The following is a 17,872-nucleotide window of genomic DNA, read 5'->3' on the forward strand; positions in this document are numbered from 1 at the left end:
AAAATAACTACTCCTATAAGAATATTTAATTGAGGTATCTTTGTCTGTAGCGATGAAGCATGAGGTGGTTATTCGTCTTATTCACGAAAGCGTTATACATCATAAGAAGAGGTGATACTTTTCATCTTTTAGAGAGAGACTTTTTCCGCAAATAAGGATTGTGCATTTTGTGTGAAAGAAGAGTGATAAAGCATTGAAGCTGCTCCGTTTATATAATGACACAGAAACGGACTTTAGAAAAAAAAGGGATCACCAAATGACAGAAGTGTATGTATATGTGTACTTAAGGCAGCGTGTCTTTTTGTTCCTGTAACGATGGCCACAAAGGATTATAAAAATAACAACTGAATTTTGTCGAGCACCTGGAAAAAAGGGTGAATAACATCACTATGTGGGTAGAATGAAATAATGAAAATCTCGTTATGCTATAGGACACATGAGATGAACCCCTTGTGTAGTGTTAAACCTTTAACATAAATGGTATACAAATGATAGAAAATAATGTGGTTAGTTTTTACATCTGAAAAAAGTGATAGAGAACTTTAAAAAAGTAGATCTCTCTTTTGTAAACGGAAGCTTAATTATTCCCTGGAACACTGTATTTGATTTGCTTCTTCCTTTGCTATCTTTCTAAGTAATGCTCTGGGTCATCTCTCAAATTCCATCCTTCCCTAAGCAATTTCAAGAATACCGTAAAATCTTCCTCACACCATTCCATCGAAGTTTTGAAATTATTCTTTTTTTCATCTAAAGAAAGTGTTGGGTCCTTAAGGTTTTTCATCATATCAGTGTGCACACTATCTGTGTATCTACACCATGCAATTTTCCGCATTTTATCACACCAGGAATGATTCATATCCTCCGTAAATTCTACAAATCGATTTTTAATGTCTACAAGAATATCATGAAATTGTTTTTCGCAACTTTCAATAAGTTTATCTAGATTTTCAGTGTCATCCAGTTGATCTTCTTCAAGGGTGTAATTGGAGTTATAAAATTCAGAGGTGTGTGTGGTTGTATCTTCTGGTTCTAATTCATTTTCCTCTGTCATTCCAGATACATTGTCACAGTATTCTTCGGCCAGGTTTCTGTTAAATGTGATACCTGTCACTTTCCCATTAAATGCTTCTGTACATTTGGTAGAAAATCTATTAACGTCTCTGCAATTGGAAATTACGAATGCGCATTGAGAAGTTTTGGTTCCTTTTTGTTGGTACTGCTTAAATCCTCACTTAAGAGAAATGGAAGCATGGGACAGAAAAGAAGAAAACAAAAAATGTGTCCACACAGGCGCATGGGTACACAAGAGTCTGATGGATTTTACCTATAATGAAGAGATCCTTGGAATATGCACAATAAAAGGGAGAAATATATAATATTTGTAAGAAGGGTGACTGCATTTATAGTTATATTTTTATTTCTCGATTTTATGGACGAGGTGGAAGATTCAAGTGTAGGCATATTTTTAACTCGATCTGACGAACTGCTACGTTTTGAATTGACGTCTAAGAGAATGCAGCAGCGCTTCATTTTAAAATAATATATTCCCAAAATATTTGGGTGATATTTTTAATGGTGAGTAATTTTGTGAGATGTCTCTTGCCTCATTGGAACATGCTTCTATTGGCAAAGGAAATATAGCAGTGATAACTTCTAAAATGGTACTTAATAATATATTTTTCCTTTTAGCATAGAAGAAAAAAACTATAGATAGTAATTCAAAATTTGAATTATGACGAAGAAAAAAAGGGTAATCAGTTTTAGGCAAAAATAATGACGATTATGGAACAAAATAGCTACCCTTCGTTGGTGCTAATCAGAAGAATATATATAGCAGAACAGCAAGTCCTTTTACTCGAACAACTTTGAAAATTTTCATATTACATACTAAAATAAATAAATAAAGCAAACTTTAAAATAACATTTATTATAATTAATAGTTGTAAACCTGTAGGTTCTGCTGAAATGTGCTCTCAATATTTTGTCAAAATTTGTATTTAACGTAAACGCAAATCTGACTATGTTACAATATTTGCTCATTTTAATATTCGACTCATTCATATCTCTTGTACTTTATAAATTTGTGAAAAAGGAAGCGTTATTTTATTCTTTGGCATGAATTCCTTATTTGGCTTAATTTATATATGTGAAGGGCAAACTGTTTTATTCTTTTTTTTCGTAAGTCACGGCGATTTATATAACAATAAAAAATGGCACAAATAAGTGTAATGCTGTACATGTAGATATATATTTACAGCTCAGTTTAGTATATATAACATTGCATATATTTTTTTTTTTTTTCAAAGAATAATTACGCAAATAACTTAAAGCAACAGCGAAAAATAGTTTGACGTTCAATTTTGTTTTTTTCATATTAGCCTCCAAATGTCGTTAAGCACAGAATTACAGCATAACTAGTAAACTTATATATATCATACCAATCACTAAAAAATTATAATAATAATAAAATATTATAAGAGTGAGGCAACTCATTTCAGCGAAATAAAACTGAAGCTGAGTAGTGGTTCAAGTATTGGTCATATATATTTTGCTAACAACTATTATCAGGTTACGTGCCTGTTGTAAAAAGTGAAGGCACAGGAATGAGGCAATCATTATGATGAAGAAATTGGAACTGACTGTAACCTATTTATAAATTATTTTTAAAAAGTAAAAGTATATTTATAACGCATTTTATATAGAAAAGATGGCAAACAAAATTGAGAGGTTACCAAAAGACTGCTACATAATCGTATAGTAGTTATCCTTTTTATTATTCAAACTTTTATTTTTATGGTAAAATGAAAGCTACAAAGAATTATAGTCATATGGATGTATTTTTTTATTACAAGTTGCAAAATTATTTGTCTTCTATATTGTAACAACCTTTTTAACCAAATCCTGTGAAGTAAATGATATAGAAATATATTTTGCCAATTTTTACCTTTCACCTTATTTTGGTCTCTATTTTAAAAGAATTCTTCTTAAAAGTAACTTTTCAGAATTTTGCTGAGACTATACCATCAGCATTAATGTTCCTAAAATATATACCGATTTTTGTGCGTGTTCTTGTAATTTGAATAATCTTAAAAAATTAGCAAAGCAGCTTGCACACATTCAACCTTCTTCATTTTACTAAAGACTACGTTAACGGAATGTTCGAGACTCTTGATAATGACGTAGAAGATATGAAAAATAATTTTACCCATATAACACTTTTGTGCGTAGTTCCTCTTTTTGCTATTTTTTTTTTTCAATTAAAAAAATGAGGAGGATTCACTATGATGGTTAACATTTTTTTCAGATAAAATGAGGTAATTACCATGAAGGAGCGGTACGCGAAAGACTTCCTTTTTTTCATGTCTTATGTGTTCTGCTTTTCTGATTAAGGGACCAGTAGGTGCCATGAAAAATTTTACATGAAAAAATTTTCACGAATCGGCTAAATCTTATTGAAACAGGTCAAAAGATGGCAAAGAGGAAAAAACATTTGTGTGCGACAAATGAAGAAGTGTGTTATCTGTTGGAAGCTATTCAATATATATATGTGTATTCGCTTAAGGTGTGGTAGGCTTTTTTTGGAATTAGCCACAAAGGGCCACAATTGCCCTAGCATTTCTAAGCCAATTGATAGTTGGAAAAATAAACAGGCTGCACAATACCAAAGAACTTTAGAGTTATAATGAAAGATTAAATAATTTCATTTTAGAGAGAAAAAAGAAGTGTTCATTTAGCTAGCTCAATTCGCTACTTCACTCTGATACTGAATTGCGTGAACATATAAAGGATTATTACCTTTTTGGGTGAAGTTATAAGAGCACTTTTGGGGGTTCAAAATAAGTTGTACAGCTTTATTTGATTTTATTGTTCTTTATTAATATTTCTTTTAATTTTTCTTACCCTTATATATCAATAGAGGAGTATTTTTCGCAAAAAAAAAAAACAAAAAAGGTGGCATTCACCAAATCTGGAATTGGTAACATTTTGAGGGGCTAGGCAGCTAGCTAAAAATCGCCAGACTTGTGTGCGAACATGTACATGTATTTTTATATATATATATGTATATTTGCATTTTTTTATATAATACTTTGATGTTCACTATTCCCCTATATGGGGAAATTTTCCTATATGAAAAAATGTCTTTGAGGATTGAAAAAAAGATAACTAAAACTGCTAACATTTTATATCGCTTCCCTGTTTCTTATTTTGATTGTACACAATTGAAAATGGTTTCCTTGAAAAGACGAAGACACCATCGGGATATACATATATTTTTATAAGAAAAGTAGTTACAAATAAATTATAATGTGAATGCAGTTTCACTGAGCTCATGTGATAATTTGGATTTTTAAAATATATATTTTGAATTATACACGCTATCATTAGGTAGGTGAACTAAAACTACACGCTTAAGCGTGCACCATTCATTACAGCACATATATAAGATATTCTCATGATTTCTTTTTTTAGCAATTTGTGTACATTAAATAATTGAATGTCAATAAACATTGACCATTTTATAGACATTAAAAGAAAATAAATTATGAAATTTATCGTGTGAAACAGCCATGTGCGAGAAGCATTAGTGCTCCATAGCTTCCTTCTACAGAACCCCGCAGCATGTGTTATCACATGGTTGGTATAAAGCATAAATATGTACACATTATTTTTTTAAAAAACTGTTTTTAATAAGTAATAATATATAACTCCTGCATTATAAATGTTGTTTAATTGTTAGAATAGATATAAAATTACGACTGTTAGATTAATACAACTGTTCAGATGAAGCATGGGGGTTCTCTCTATGAGCATATGATATAAAATATACCACGTATCTTTTGAGATCTTCTTGTTTGTTTTGTTTATCAACATTTATTTTTTGAGGTTTTTTTTATTCTGAACACATTTTTATGTTAATTTTTCCTCATTTAGTATCTGTTGATTTTAGCTTTTTCTTTTTTACTATCCTTATAACGTTTTTTTTTTTTTTTTTATGTGTAATATAGGAGTATATATTTTTCAATTAATATATAACGTATATAACATTATATAGAATTTCTTACAAAAAAAAAAAAGAACTGTGTTTTGCATATAATAAGCGTGTTTCTAATTATTTTGTTATCAATACCACTTTTTTTCATTTCATACAACCTATTTACTTGTTCATTTTATTTAAAGAACTCATTGTTGATATGTGGATTAAAATTACAACCGAGAAAAAAAGAGAGAAAAAAAAAAGCGAATGGATGGATGAAGTAATTTTGTACTTGTGTTGACAACCGTGAAGAGAAAAAAAAAAAAAACAAAAAACAACACAGCCCCTTATTTTTTTCTCGCTTATTTACGTACGGCGCAAAAACAATTTAACATTATATTAACGTTGACAAAAGAAAAAAAAAAAACTGGGTGTATTTTATTAAATAGGTGTAGTAATATGTATAAGTTTATGAAGTTTCATTTTTAAAAAGTTAAATTTTAGAAAAAAAGAAGAGGAAACTTTAAAACTAACGTCATCTATATAAAACTGTGTTTAGAACTGAGGCTATATTACTATTATTATATATTCATGGTATTATTAGGATATATTTGTACGTTATATAAGTTAAAATTTTATTCATTTGTGTTTATAGTTTTGTTTTTTGTAGTAGTCAGCATCCCCTAATTTATAATTACACTTTATATGCCATATTTTTTTTAAACTTCGTGTTCTTGAAGTGGAATCATTAAGAATATAAGTCTTCAATCTGAGTTAAACTCTCGAAGGCTTTATTCTATTTTAAAACTACAGTTTATTCATTAAGTTTTACGTTTTTTTCCCTTCCCTTTTTTTTTTTTTTTTACGTCGTAGTTTTTAAAGAATCTTCAATAGGCTTCTTTGTTTGTTCTCGTTGATCCAACATGAAATTAGTTAATTAAAATTACAGAGTATGTTGTTGAAAAATTAGCTAATGGTATGATTAGTTGTTACATTAATTAGATTTCTTTTTATTTTTTATTGATGCTTAAGTTTATTTTATTCTTCCATTTTAGAGATGCTTTATTCGTGTAATTTTCTTCATCTTTAACTTTGGGATATGCATCAATATTAGGTTACTACGTATGGTTAGTCAGTTGCATTATATATATACATTTCTTTTTAAATTTAGAAAAAACTGTGAAACCGTTAAGTGTCACAGTAATTACAATTCACAACGACTTATTTTATGGAAACGAGAATAGTGTAATTATTTATTTAGATACAGTATAAATGGCAACGCTTACGAATTATATTAGGAGAGAAAAATTAAATATATTCCTCTTTTGTGTTAAAATATTTCTTTGTTCCCTCCTAATATGGATTCTAACCTGTTCTAAATGTGTAAGACAGTAAAATAAGAAGGTGCATTTAGGGATTAAAATTTCTACGATTCTGTAACATAGCATGAATTGCACTCTCCACGCTGCTTAGTATAGTGGAGATACACATTTATTTTAACATTTTACTTTAAACCCACCATAGAGTAATAATGGTGTAAATACAGGCGATGAAGATAATTTGGCAAAAACATCAGATTCAAGATTTAACAGGTCGTTAGCCGAAAGGTCAGGGAACTTCCGTTCTTCCTCTACAGGATTATCCGGAAAATCAAAGGTTGGATTAAAAGGAAAAAGAAACAAAATTGTAAATTATAACATAGACACTGAGATGGAATAATAACAATAACAAAGGGAAGTTCTACTTGTGCTTCTTTTTCCTTTTGGCAAAAAAAAACGACAAAGGAAAAAGATATATGAAGGAGAAAGAAATGGTGAAAATTTAGATAACAATATCTTTTGCGAAATTACAAAGCAAGAGTGAAAGGATAAAAGGAGACACAATAATATCCTTAAGAAAGGCATATTTACGTATTTTTATCTGTTCCAGTTATCTTCATATTTGCTTACTTATTTTTTTAATTACACTTGTTTTCTAATTTTTTTTTCTTTTCTGCTCTTCTAGGATTATTACAGCGTTTTAGGAGTTCCAAGAGATGCGACAGAAGATGATATAAAGAAGGCTTATAGAAAGTTAGCCTTGAAATGGCACCCAGATAAACACTTAGATGAGAATGACAAAAATGCTGCGGAAGAAAAATTTAAGACTATTTCTGAAGCTTATGATGTTTTATCAGACCCTGATAAAAGAAAAACTTACGATTTGTATGGTGAAGAAGGAATTAAAGGAAATACGTCCGGTGACGATGTGAATTTTTTTAATGAAGAAATAGATCCAGCTGATCTATTCAATAAGTTTTTTAGTTCTAACAACACGTTCTCGTTTACATCAGTTTTCGACGACGAATTCCCGGCATTTTCATCCTTCGTCCATAACATGGGTTCTAAGAGAGGACGATTTTCCGGTTCCTCAGGTTAAGAATTGGAGACGTCGATGAACCACGCGAGGAGAAGTCTTTCGCGTGTTCGTACTTACATATGTACCTATATATGTGTATGTGCGCACTTATACTCGCCTCACCCCCGTTTTATAACAGGAAGAAACGCCGAAGGTTATAAATCCGAAACTTACGAGGTGAGTCTTCCACTATCCCTGGAGGAACTATATAACGGATGCAAAAAGAAACTGAAAATTACGAGAAAAAGGTTTAATGGAACTCAAAGCTATGATGACGTTAAATTGGTTACGATCGATGTAAATGCGGGATGGAAAGAAGGAACGACCATTACATTTTATGGTGAAGGTGACCAATCATCTCCTTCCGTGCAACCAGGAGATTTAATTTTTAAAGTAAAAGCAAAAAAACACGATCGATTTGTCAGGCAAGGAAATGATTTGATATATAAGTGTCATGTAACTCTAGACAAAGCCTTAACAGGTTTTCAATTTACAGTAAAATCATTGGATAACAGAGATATAAATATAAGAGTAGATGATATTGTTACACCTAATACTAGAAGAATGATTCCAAAGGAAGGAATGCCTTCTTCAAAAAATCCGTCCAAGCGTGGAGATCTAATAGTTGAATTTGAGATTATATTTCCAGAAAGCTTGACTACTGAAAGAAAAAAAATACTAAGAGAGGTCTTAGCCAATACTTTTTAAAAGAAATGCCCCCATGAAAACGGCATTAAGGAAAAGGACATTGCGTGATATTCCAGAGCGAGAGAATTAGCGCCTGTAAAACATTATATAATTTCCTAAAATTCCATTCAAATCAGTAAGTACTCCAAGCCCATTCGATTCGTATTACGTGATGTTAGCTTAATGCCGCTTCTTAGAAGTGAAGAAAAATGAATGGAATTTAGGTTTCATCTAATTAGTGTATTAAATAAATAATTAAATAAAATATGTTTACTTCTTAAGGAAGAAAAATAACAATAAAATGTTGTAAGTTTATATAAAATGTAATATGTAACTAAATAACCTTTTTTTTCCTTCATTTTTTTCCACTCCTTTTTTGTTTAATCTCTATTGTTTTTCGTATTTTATTACTTTATTCCCTGCCTCATTTTTGAAATATCGTGATTTGTAACTATGTTTATGTGTATCGTTTACGTCTAGTTTAGACCATAAAGATGAATTATCCTCTCAGGTATTTTTATACATATGTATATACATGTATCATATGTATATTTATATAACGGTTTGAGGTAAAGAGAAAGATAAAATAAGGAACTCTTTTATAAACAACGTCTTTTCGACGTTAATACCAGATTATTTCAGAAAATGTTCTGCCTAAAATGGTTAATGTATATGTGCGGAGGCTGTATGAAGAGATGGGACAGTGGATAATATTTTATCAACATAGAAAAAGGGTTACTCCCAAAAAATGTCTCTATGCCGTCAAGATGACTTCGGGACCTAAAAATTGATGCATCTGTTTTAGTTCGACTTAGTCGCGGCACCCTTAGATGTAATAACTCGTATAGCGTTATATAACCCGGGTAATGATGATTTACATCATTACAAAATGTTAGTTATGAAAGTTTCGCAACTTTCATAGTTCCCTTCTCTTGATGGCTTATGTTCTAGGTTATATATAAAAAAGGTAGTACATTGTTTGGCTGGATTAAGGGTCCTAACCAGTCTACTTTTGCATATATTTATAATTAGAAACTTTGCAGGAAATGCTAATTAGTATATTTGAAAAATAAAAAGCAAAATATCTGCCTTTATTTTGCGTACTTTCCAGTAAAACACTTTCCTTTGATAGTGATTAAAAAGGTCTAGACTCATAAAGAGCAAAGGAAAAATGCTGATTAGGAGTGGATTAAAAAAAGAGCTAATTAATCATGCTTATATTTTTTTTAAGAATTATGATGCTAAATTGGCCTAATAGAAGAAACTAACTTTGAATTGTTACTAAATGAAAGACTTATGATAAATCGATAGGGTCATCATGTGATCATGCATATGAAGTTAAAGGGATGTGAAATAGCATATTCATTCATGTAGAAGAATGGAAAATAGGGCAATAAGAGGAGTACTAGATGGGGGGAGATGGATATGAGAAAATAATAATGCAGCCATAGGATGCAGAAAATATTTACATGGAATATGGTACATAGGACACTCATGCCAGCCTCGAAACTGAAGATGGGATGCGTAGGGAGTTGTATGTACAACCAAATGAGGCACTTTCTTTTTGTTTTTAATTTTATGAATTATTGTTTAAAATAAAGGAACGAAAAGGTAAAATATGTCGCACCGCTAATCAGCAGATGGGTCAAAACTAGAGTTGCACAATACGCATTATGCAGCAGAAAAAAAAAAAAAAAAAAGAAAAAAGAAAAAAATAAGGGGAAAGCCGTCTCAAAAAAAAAAAAAAAAAAAAAAAGAAAAAAAGAACAATTATGTACAACCCTTTTCTAAAAGAAATATAGTTTAAACTTAAAAATATATAATGGACGACAAAAAAAATCTTATGGAATATTTTCCCAAAATAAGTGTACAAAATTCATTATTCATACAAAAAAAATTGGAATAGAAAAAAGGATCTTTTGCTTTGTGTGGAAAATAAAATTATGATCAATGACCCTTTCAGAATAAAAATAGAAAACAAAAATAAAGCAAATACTATAATAATATATGAGAAATGTTCATATACTCATGTACATAGAAATATATATGCATATCCACTTTTTTTTGCACGAAGACAAAATTTAATGTAAATTCAAACTATATTTAATTTATTGAGTTATTGGCATCATCTTTTAGGTAGAGTTTTATGGTAATACGTGATGAGCATTAAATTTTTCAAAAACTCTATTCATCTTTTTAAGTTTATTTAATTTAAGCTCGTAATAATCTACCAACATAATACCTATGATGAAAAATACAATAGCACTTACTTGAAACAGTAACCTCAGCAGTAGGGCCACACCTGATAAGTGAAGCAAAAGAAGGAAAATTAGTTTGTATTACTTCGTATAAAAAAATACAGTACTGCGAATACGTTTTTCTTTTACGGCACTGTTGTCATTATTTCTTGCTTTCATTGAACGCATAATTTTATATTCAAATGTTGTATCTATTCTTTTTATTAAATTCTCAGGCGCCGTGTGTTTTTGTGCAATCTCTTTTATAGATTCTTTCACTTTCTCATATTCTTCTCTCATTAATGATTCACACGTTTCTTTCCTATTATATGGTGCCTTTTCAAGAAATGCTTACTGATGATAATGACCTCGTCCTCTCATCATATCAAGATGCTTCTCAGCATGGGGAATAATGTCTGGTGCGCATTGTGGTTTATAACCATTCTGACATTTTGAATCATTTACGTTAGGGCCATACGGTTCATACAGTTTTTTATGCATTAAGCAGTTGATCTGGATACTCCCCCTTTTCTGGTCTATTATATTGCTCTTTTTAATTTTCATTTGCATCGAATCAATTATACGGTCCATTAAAACGATCATAATTCTGTGAGGGATATGATTTTTCCGAATCATGTTCACTTTTCATTGAACCTTATGATCTTTCGTGATCGTAAGGAACCTTCCCTTCATTGTCTCCATCCATGGAACTGTAATTAGGATTTCTTCGATCGGGATATCTATCATCTCTATAATTGGGATGTGTGGGTTCTGGATATCTTTTATCTCTATAGTTGGGATTTGGAGGATCTGGAAAATTATCATAATTATTATTGGGAAAGTGTTTATGCGAAAATTACTCATAGCCGGTCTTACCTTTCGATGAATTTTGTATTTTATCAATAGTACCATTAAAGCTTAAATAATTCATTTCGCCGTGGTGTTTTTTACTTCTTCGTACTTTATAAATTTGTTTCTGAATACGTCTATCTTTCAGTAATGAAGACAACTGATGTGCAAATCCATCTCCTCTGTGATATCCTGGGGCTTCTATATATCTTTGTTGGTATTGAGGATAGCCCTGTTGAAATTGCATAATGGCGGATCTCCTCAGTACTCTAATAGCCCTTACCCACCAAGAGTCCTTTTGTTTGCCTTATGCGTTCCATGGTTTCGATCAGGAAGATGACTATGAATGTTCAGGCGAAGTTAGGTTTTGTTTTAAAAAAATGCATTTATTTAGAGATTAAGAAGAATCACATAAAAAAAAAACAGATAACACAGGATGTACGAAAGGAAACACGAAAAGAGAAAAAGAGGGAAAAAAATAATGCATAAATTTACACATGTAACTATTTGTGCCCTACCTTCTGGAAACGCTGCCATATGCATATTAAAATGGAATATGTAAAAGCCTTACTAAAAAGATAAAAGTATTTATTTGTCCTTTCTCTCATACGATATTTTTCTATGATGACTAAAATGTGGGAATGGTTAGAATTTCTTTTTATATGATACTTTTCTAGATAATATTAAATATTATAACGATGTATAGTTTATTTCCCTTTATTCTAATATATATTCTCTATTTTTTACAAAATTTGAAAACCCTTTAATAATCCATCCTTTAAACACAAATTTCGAAAAATTGCTCAGAATGTTATAATGCTTATAAGAGACCGGAAAGAGGATTTGCATTCCGGTAAAAATGGTTCTTAGGTGTATATTTCATATAGAAATATTTCGAAATAGGTTTAATGGTACAAAAAAAGTAAAACGAGCAAGTTAAACTGATAAAAATAGAAGTTAAAATAAATAAAATACATTAGAACCACTAATTCGTAAAATAAATACTCCTTTATTCTTTGCAAGAGTTATTTCTGCACAATAAGTTTAATATTTAGATGAATAAAATGCTGAAAGTAATAACTCATCCGATGAAAGAAATAAAATGAAAAGAGACGGGGGACAAATTGAACTGGAAATAGAGTAGGACGCAAAATAAACTATTGCTTAAACAGAAACATGGGAAAAATAAATTTATTTAAAATAGGTTGGTGCTCATTTTTTTTTTGTACTAAGACATGTATGTACTATTTAAGAAATTAATCGTTATTATAAATCAGAATTAAAAGGAATACAACTTAAAAAGATACAGCAAGTTTTATGCTACCTTATCACACCATATAACTCATTGCATTAGGAATAAATGGGGATTATAGGAAATTTGCTATGAATTTACCGGTCGTAAAAAATTTTCGGATATTAGTGGGTAAAATACATTTTTGAAAGATACTACCCATAAGTATTATTCTCTTCCTGATATTTGCATATTTATGTTAGGTAGAATTTTCAGAAATTTTGCTTTTTTTTATTAATTGTTGAAGAGATTAATCTAACACTTGTGTACACTTGGATACCCCCCATAATTTTCTCCTCACAGGGGATACACAAAACAACGAATTAGAATTAATTTTTAAAATATGAGTCAATCTCTTTCTATAAGAATGTGATTGTGTTATGTAGAAAATATAAACTGAAAAAATGGGACGAAGAAAATAATATGAAAAACAAATTAGGTATTTTTTCTTTTTTTCTGAGTTTGTTTTTTTGGTGAGTTTAATGTAACCAGTAGTACCCGCTGTTACTCTAATTTATTTTTTTTTGTTAATACATTTTTTCACCCTCTTTGAAGTAGATTACATTTAAGAGAAAACAAAATAATCCTTTTCACTTATAAGAAGATTAATTCTTTTTTTACATCTAACAGTGTTTTACTTTTTCAGTATGTCATAAAATCTCCAAATATGTGGCTATTAAATATTTTCATTTTGAAAGGAGTGTGGATATTGCTACATACATGTATATAAGTCACCGTAACTTTGTTTTAATCCTATGTGGAGATTTCAATTGAGCTATGTGATAATGTGTGTTTGTTATGGTTGATAATGAAATAAGCATGGAATTTTGAGCATATATTAATCATTAAAAAATTTAGTCGACACGTTAAATGCAACATGTTCAGTTTTTCCAAAGTGTATTAATGTCCTAGCTCATAGATTAGTTCATGAATTTTTTGTAATAGTTAAATGAAGTTTTCTTCTTTTTTAAAAGACGGATACATTTAATGTTCTAGAACATTGAAATATGTTTGTAGAAAATGGTAAAAAAATATATTCCTATATTTTTTTATATATTATTATTCAAAATACTATCATAAGAAGCTCTAGGGAGTATTATATTGGTATGAATACGATAAAGCTTGTAAAATGTTTTAAAAGTATATCAGTTAAGATAATCATCAGGTGAATATTAAAATGGTAAATAGTACAGCTTGATTCAATGTTAAATAAAATAGCCTTTGCTTTTTTCTTTTATTTTAAAAGTATCGTACGGGAAACAATTTCAGCATATTTTTTAAGAAATCGTCTGAATATGACGTGATTAACAGCTAAAAGTGTTATAATCTTTGATCTCGTGAAAGCGTTATAAAATAAAAGAAAACGGTGAGGGGGATAATGTGAATATGTAGAAAATGAGCAGGAACCAAATTATGAATATGGCGAAATAATATTAATAAGGTTTGTTCTCGTTCTTCATATATGTACTTAGCGGTAACAGATATAATCGGGGTTGCAATCTGTAATGGAGAACTTTTACCCAGTTATACGCTTATATGTTTATATTTTCTTAAAATGTGCACAAAACTGAAAGGGCATGTGTTGCTACCCTGCGATATTTTGTCAAAATGGAAAAAGCAAGTGGGTCGGTACGTATGCTTGTGTATACCTATGATTACATCCCAAGGTAAGGAAATATTTTTTTTTTTGCCTTGTTCACTATATCACAATAGAATTTAAATAGCCACTGAGTTCGAAGGTAAATAAAATTAGCGCCAATATTGGTGGGAAGCAATTATCCTAATTTTTTAATATGCTGATTGCACCCCTATGTTTAACTGTATAGGGGTCATATGATTAGCGCAATTTGTAACTTAACCCTTGAAAGAACTTTCAGTTTCATTCTGTGTATAGTACAGTGAGACATTAATATGATGCCTAGGGTGATATACTTGGATGCAAAGGAATGTTTGATGACGTTTTAGGAATAGAATAATGAGACAGAGAATATGCATTAGTTACTTGAGATAATGGTCTTATGTGGATATAATGGGAACTCCGCGTACTTTATACATAAATGGCTATTGAAAGGGCCAAGATATTCATGCCGGGGTAGGCATGCCAGGATATCCATGCAAAGATGCCCATTCAAAGATACCTGTGCAAGGGTTATCTACTTAAAGATGAAAGACGTGTAATCGAAAGCATGGGTGCTAATATGCTGCGAAAATTGTGAAGGTTATTATCTTAGACGCTGGTGGAATGTCATACGTCTGCAGTAGACATAGGCGTAGGCAACATGGAGAAGTTTCCTGATTTATTGAGCTCATATGCAGTTGATAAGTAGTTACATTTATTTGGCAAATAAATATACAACAAATTGTATTATCATTCACAGTTTTACGGAATAGATATATTCGCCAACATCTTATGTAAAAGGTACTTTTATAACATGGAATGAATTTTTACATTGCAGAAATGAAGCCTTACAGAGTTCAACACAATTTAATAATTTTCTCTATGATAGACCTATTTTTACGCATGTATACAGCTCTTTTTTGCACTTAACGCATATATGTAATGTAAAAGGATGTTTTTTTTTTTCTGAAGATGTGCAATATATTTCTTTGCAATTAATATTACAAGTAGTAATAGTGTCATTCACCCTATTGTTAACTGAGTTTATGCATATGGTGAATAACAAAATGGAAAGGAAAAATTCGATGAAATGGTCAGTGTGAAATAGGCACTCAAGGGAATAACATCAACAAGAGCCTAGTAATCTGTCCATCTAGCGTGCTTATGATAGGTATGTAAATGAATTATACATCAGGCTTATATGCAATAGTGATGTATTACGTAAAATTGCTTCCCCCTGTGCGGTTATAAATATATCTGCTCAAGCAGAAGAGGTGATAGGTCCTTTTGCTTTTTTTTTTTTAACTATATAATTATACTATATATGTTAATAGTAAAAGAAATGGAAAAAAAAACACAGAAAAAATAAGTGTCTTATATGTTTAAAAAAATGCTAACAGCTGGTAATTATGTGAAATGAAATCGGAACCAAATATGAGTTTTCCAAGTTATTATCTTATAACCCTCAATTTTTACCACTACGCATGCTATAAATTTTCTATATGGCGTAGAATACTAATACGTTTAGTCAGACACTGTTATAAATGGTCTTTCACATACTTTGCGTTTATGAAAATAAAAATATGATATCCATCATTTATGTTGATACATATAGGAAGAATAGGATCATAAACCTTTTTCGTTCTTCTGTTGAAGAAATGGCTTTTAGAAATGTTACATACGGCAGTTTTGAGCACAGAGGAGGGGTTGCGTATTGAAGTGAAAATATTTTTTTTATATTTATTCTTATAAAAGTCCGTATTATCATCTTGCATCCTCTGTGCCTCAATGATGATAAGAAATAGTACGTGCTATACATGTAAAAGGTAATAGAGGAATCCCTACGTATATAACTAACACTGGTAAGGAGCAGTATATCTAGAAGCTATAACCGCTCGATGGATACCATATGTGTATAAATAAAACATGATTAAATAAGTGCGTCACCATTTATTTATCTATCTGTAATTTGTAGAAGAAATAAAAGAAAAGGGCAAACTCCTCTATTATTCATTTTAGGTTAGTATAATAGGAATTTGTGCCTTCTAGTGTACCCTGCTGATGGGTCACTTGACACCAAAATATACATAAGTAGTGCTGCTCCTGAATAGTGACAATTCATATTCCCTAGAAAATTATTCATCGCTAGGTGGGCTTTAAAGCAATGTTTATAAGAATAATCGTGTCAGCAAATATATCTGAAAGAAGATGTTTTAAATGGTGTTTACATTAAAAATAGCTAATTGCTGTTATAATATAAGTTCGTCGAATTCTAAAAATATTGAACATAACAATGAAAAAAAGTTATTTTGAACAAGAAAAAATCTAATAATAAGGATATATTTTATATGATCTATCTTTTTTTATCAAACGCCTTTTTAGGAATGTTTAGATATGTAGTATGTTACTATTCATTATTCCTTTTATATTTGTTTTAAAAATATATTTAAAATAAAATTTGACATAGATATTTTCGCGCTACAATAAGAAATATTGTAGTACCATTTCAAAACTTACAAGCTGAACTTATCAATAAAGAGCTATGAAGAAAATGTATATTATGTCAACAGCTGCTGTTGCACATATCTAATAATATGGTAATTTTTCTTTTTTAGTTAGATGACTATATCTAAAAAGAAGATATTGTTCCTTGTTAACTATTATGAAGTAGATAGTTATTTCCGGGTATTTAGAACTCCCTTATATGCCCACGAATAGTTGATTGGTTCTTTTCTTAATTTTTTTTCGTCTGGAAGAATTTTACTTTAGATTTAGTTTTTCTTTTTATATAATGGGGGCATAGTATTTGGTACATTACTTCATAGCCACTTTGCCATATTATATTCACTATCACAATATATATAATATCTCTATAATTTTTCTTTTTTTTTAAATTTCGGTTTATTTGAATTTGTTCTAATATCATGGTGAAGTTAAAGTTCCTTTCATGACGTTTTATTTAATTTTACTTTTTGCCCATTATTTGTAAATTATAATATATAATTAGATTATGTGGCTTTCAGTTCGACCCTTTTGCATTTTCTTTTTTGTTTCTGTGCTTATTTTTTGTAACCTTCTGCTTTAAAATGTTTTCTCCTTTTTATCTGTGTTTTCTTCTCAACATGTTTCGCCTCTTAAGCATGATTTTTGCATATGCTTACAGTTTCATATATACCTTGCCATTATTAATTATTCCATTCGATTTGTTTATATACACTATATATGTGCATTAATTTACTTAGTTTTTTTGAGTTATTCCTCTGACATCATATTTAAGGGGATAATTATAGTTTGAAAAGGAGCCATATGCTTTATATATCAAAGAATGAATCTACGTTGCATTCATTCTTTTAAAGTTCCTCACTATATGTCATGGAATGTTGATTATTTTTTATTTCATGAACTGATATTTTTTCCATCGTTATAATGGTAGAGCGTGATTCATATAACACTGCAGAAAAAATAACGAGAACACGGTTTAATGGAGCACGTACACATTTTGATGAGATATATACACAGATTGATGAAACATCTACGCAGTTGGATGATACGCCTACGCACTTGGATGAGACATCTACACAGATTGATGAAACATCTACACAGATTGATGAAACAGCTACACAGATTGATGAAACAGCTACACAGATTGATGAAACATCTACGCAGTTGGATGACACTCTCAAAAGGCTAGATGGAACACCAACGGTTGATTCTTTCATTAATAAGGATGGTTTATTATTGAGAACATATGGGTGGTTAGTAAAAAATGCTATAGGTATTATAATACTAATACACGGTTTAAATTCCCACGTTAGGTT

The 17,872-nt window shown here is 30.2% G+C and overlaps 8 protein-coding genes across 8 annotated transcripts in view; 1 reads left to right on the plus strand and 7 right to left on the minus strand.

Moving 5' to 3' along the window:
• Nucleotides 1-622: 622 nt before the first annotated feature.
• C922_00429 (hypothetical protein) lies at nucleotides 623-1,530 on the minus strand (the record flags this gene model as incomplete). The annotated part of the gene is made up of 2 exons (XM_008816045.1): nucleotides 623-1,160; nucleotides 1,325-1,530. 2 exons carry the CDS (start codon nucleotides 1,528-1,530, stop codon nucleotides 623-625), a joined length of 744 nt encoding a protein of 247 aa, XP_008814267.1.
• A 5,240-nt stretch (nucleotides 1,531-6,770) lies between these two features.
• Nucleotides 6,771-8,080, plus strand: C922_00430 (DnaJ like subfamily B member 4; the record flags this gene model as incomplete). Its single annotated transcript, XM_008816046.1, has 3 exons — nucleotides 6,771-6,788; nucleotides 6,980-7,388; nucleotides 7,512-8,080. 3 exons carry the CDS (start codon nucleotides 6,771-6,773, stop codon nucleotides 8,078-8,080), a joined length of 996 nt encoding a protein of 331 aa, XP_008814268.1.
• Nucleotides 8,081-10,203: 2,123 nt separating this feature from the next.
• C922_00431 (hypothetical protein) lies at nucleotides 10,204-10,596 on the minus strand (the record flags this gene model as incomplete). Its single annotated transcript, XM_008816047.1, has 2 exons — nucleotides 10,204-10,361; nucleotides 10,434-10,596. The coding sequence occupies 2 exons, from the start codon at nucleotides 10,594-10,596 to the stop codon at nucleotides 10,204-10,206; spliced, it is 321 nt and encodes a 106-aa protein (XP_008814269.1).
• A 51-nt stretch (nucleotides 10,597-10,647) lies between these two features.
• Nucleotides 10,648-10,932, minus strand: C922_00432 (hypothetical protein; the record flags this gene model as incomplete). Its single annotated transcript, XM_008816048.1, has 1 exon — nucleotides 10,648-10,932. The coding sequence occupies one exon, from the start codon at nucleotides 10,930-10,932 to the stop codon at nucleotides 10,648-10,650; it is 285 nt and encodes a 94-aa protein (XP_008814270.1).
• Nucleotides 10,933-10,941: 9 nt separating this feature from the next.
• On the minus strand, nucleotides 10,942-11,121 carry C922_00433 (hypothetical protein; the record flags this gene model as incomplete). Its single annotated transcript, XM_008816049.1, has 1 exon — nucleotides 10,942-11,121. One exon carries the CDS (start codon nucleotides 11,119-11,121, stop codon nucleotides 10,942-10,944), a length of 180 nt encoding a protein of 59 aa, XP_008814271.1.
• A 31-nt stretch (nucleotides 11,122-11,152) lies between these two features.
• C922_00434 (hypothetical protein) lies at nucleotides 11,153-11,392 on the minus strand (the record flags this gene model as incomplete). The annotated part of the gene is made up of 1 exon (XM_008816050.1): nucleotides 11,153-11,392. One exon carries the CDS (start codon nucleotides 11,390-11,392, stop codon nucleotides 11,153-11,155), a length of 240 nt encoding a protein of 79 aa, XP_008814272.1.
• Nucleotides 11,393-15,592: 4,200 nt separating this feature from the next.
• Nucleotides 15,593-15,829, minus strand: C922_00435 (hypothetical protein; the record flags this gene model as incomplete). Its single annotated transcript, XM_008816051.1, has 1 exon — nucleotides 15,593-15,829. One exon carries the CDS (start codon nucleotides 15,827-15,829, stop codon nucleotides 15,593-15,595), a length of 237 nt encoding a protein of 78 aa, XP_008814273.1.
• A 1,575-nt stretch (nucleotides 15,830-17,404) lies between these two features.
• C922_00436 (hypothetical protein) overlaps nucleotides 17,405-17,872 on the minus strand; it is a gene marked incomplete at both ends in the record, with an annotated part of 1,781 nt that continues 1,313 nt past the window's right edge. Inside the window, one exon of the mRNA XM_008816052.1 lies at nucleotides 17,405-17,505. Within this exon, the coding sequence (XP_008814274.1) occupies nucleotides 17,405-17,505 (101 nt within the window). The remainder of the gene's footprint in view (nucleotides 17,506-17,872) is intronic.

The sequence above is a fragment of the Plasmodium inui genome (genome assembly GCF_000524495.1).
Source record: "Plasmodium inui San Antonio 1 unplaced genomic scaffold supercont1.1, whole genome shotgun sequence".
Taxonomy (NCBI): Eukaryota; Apicomplexa; class Aconoidasida; order Haemosporida; family Plasmodiidae; genus Plasmodium; species Plasmodium inui.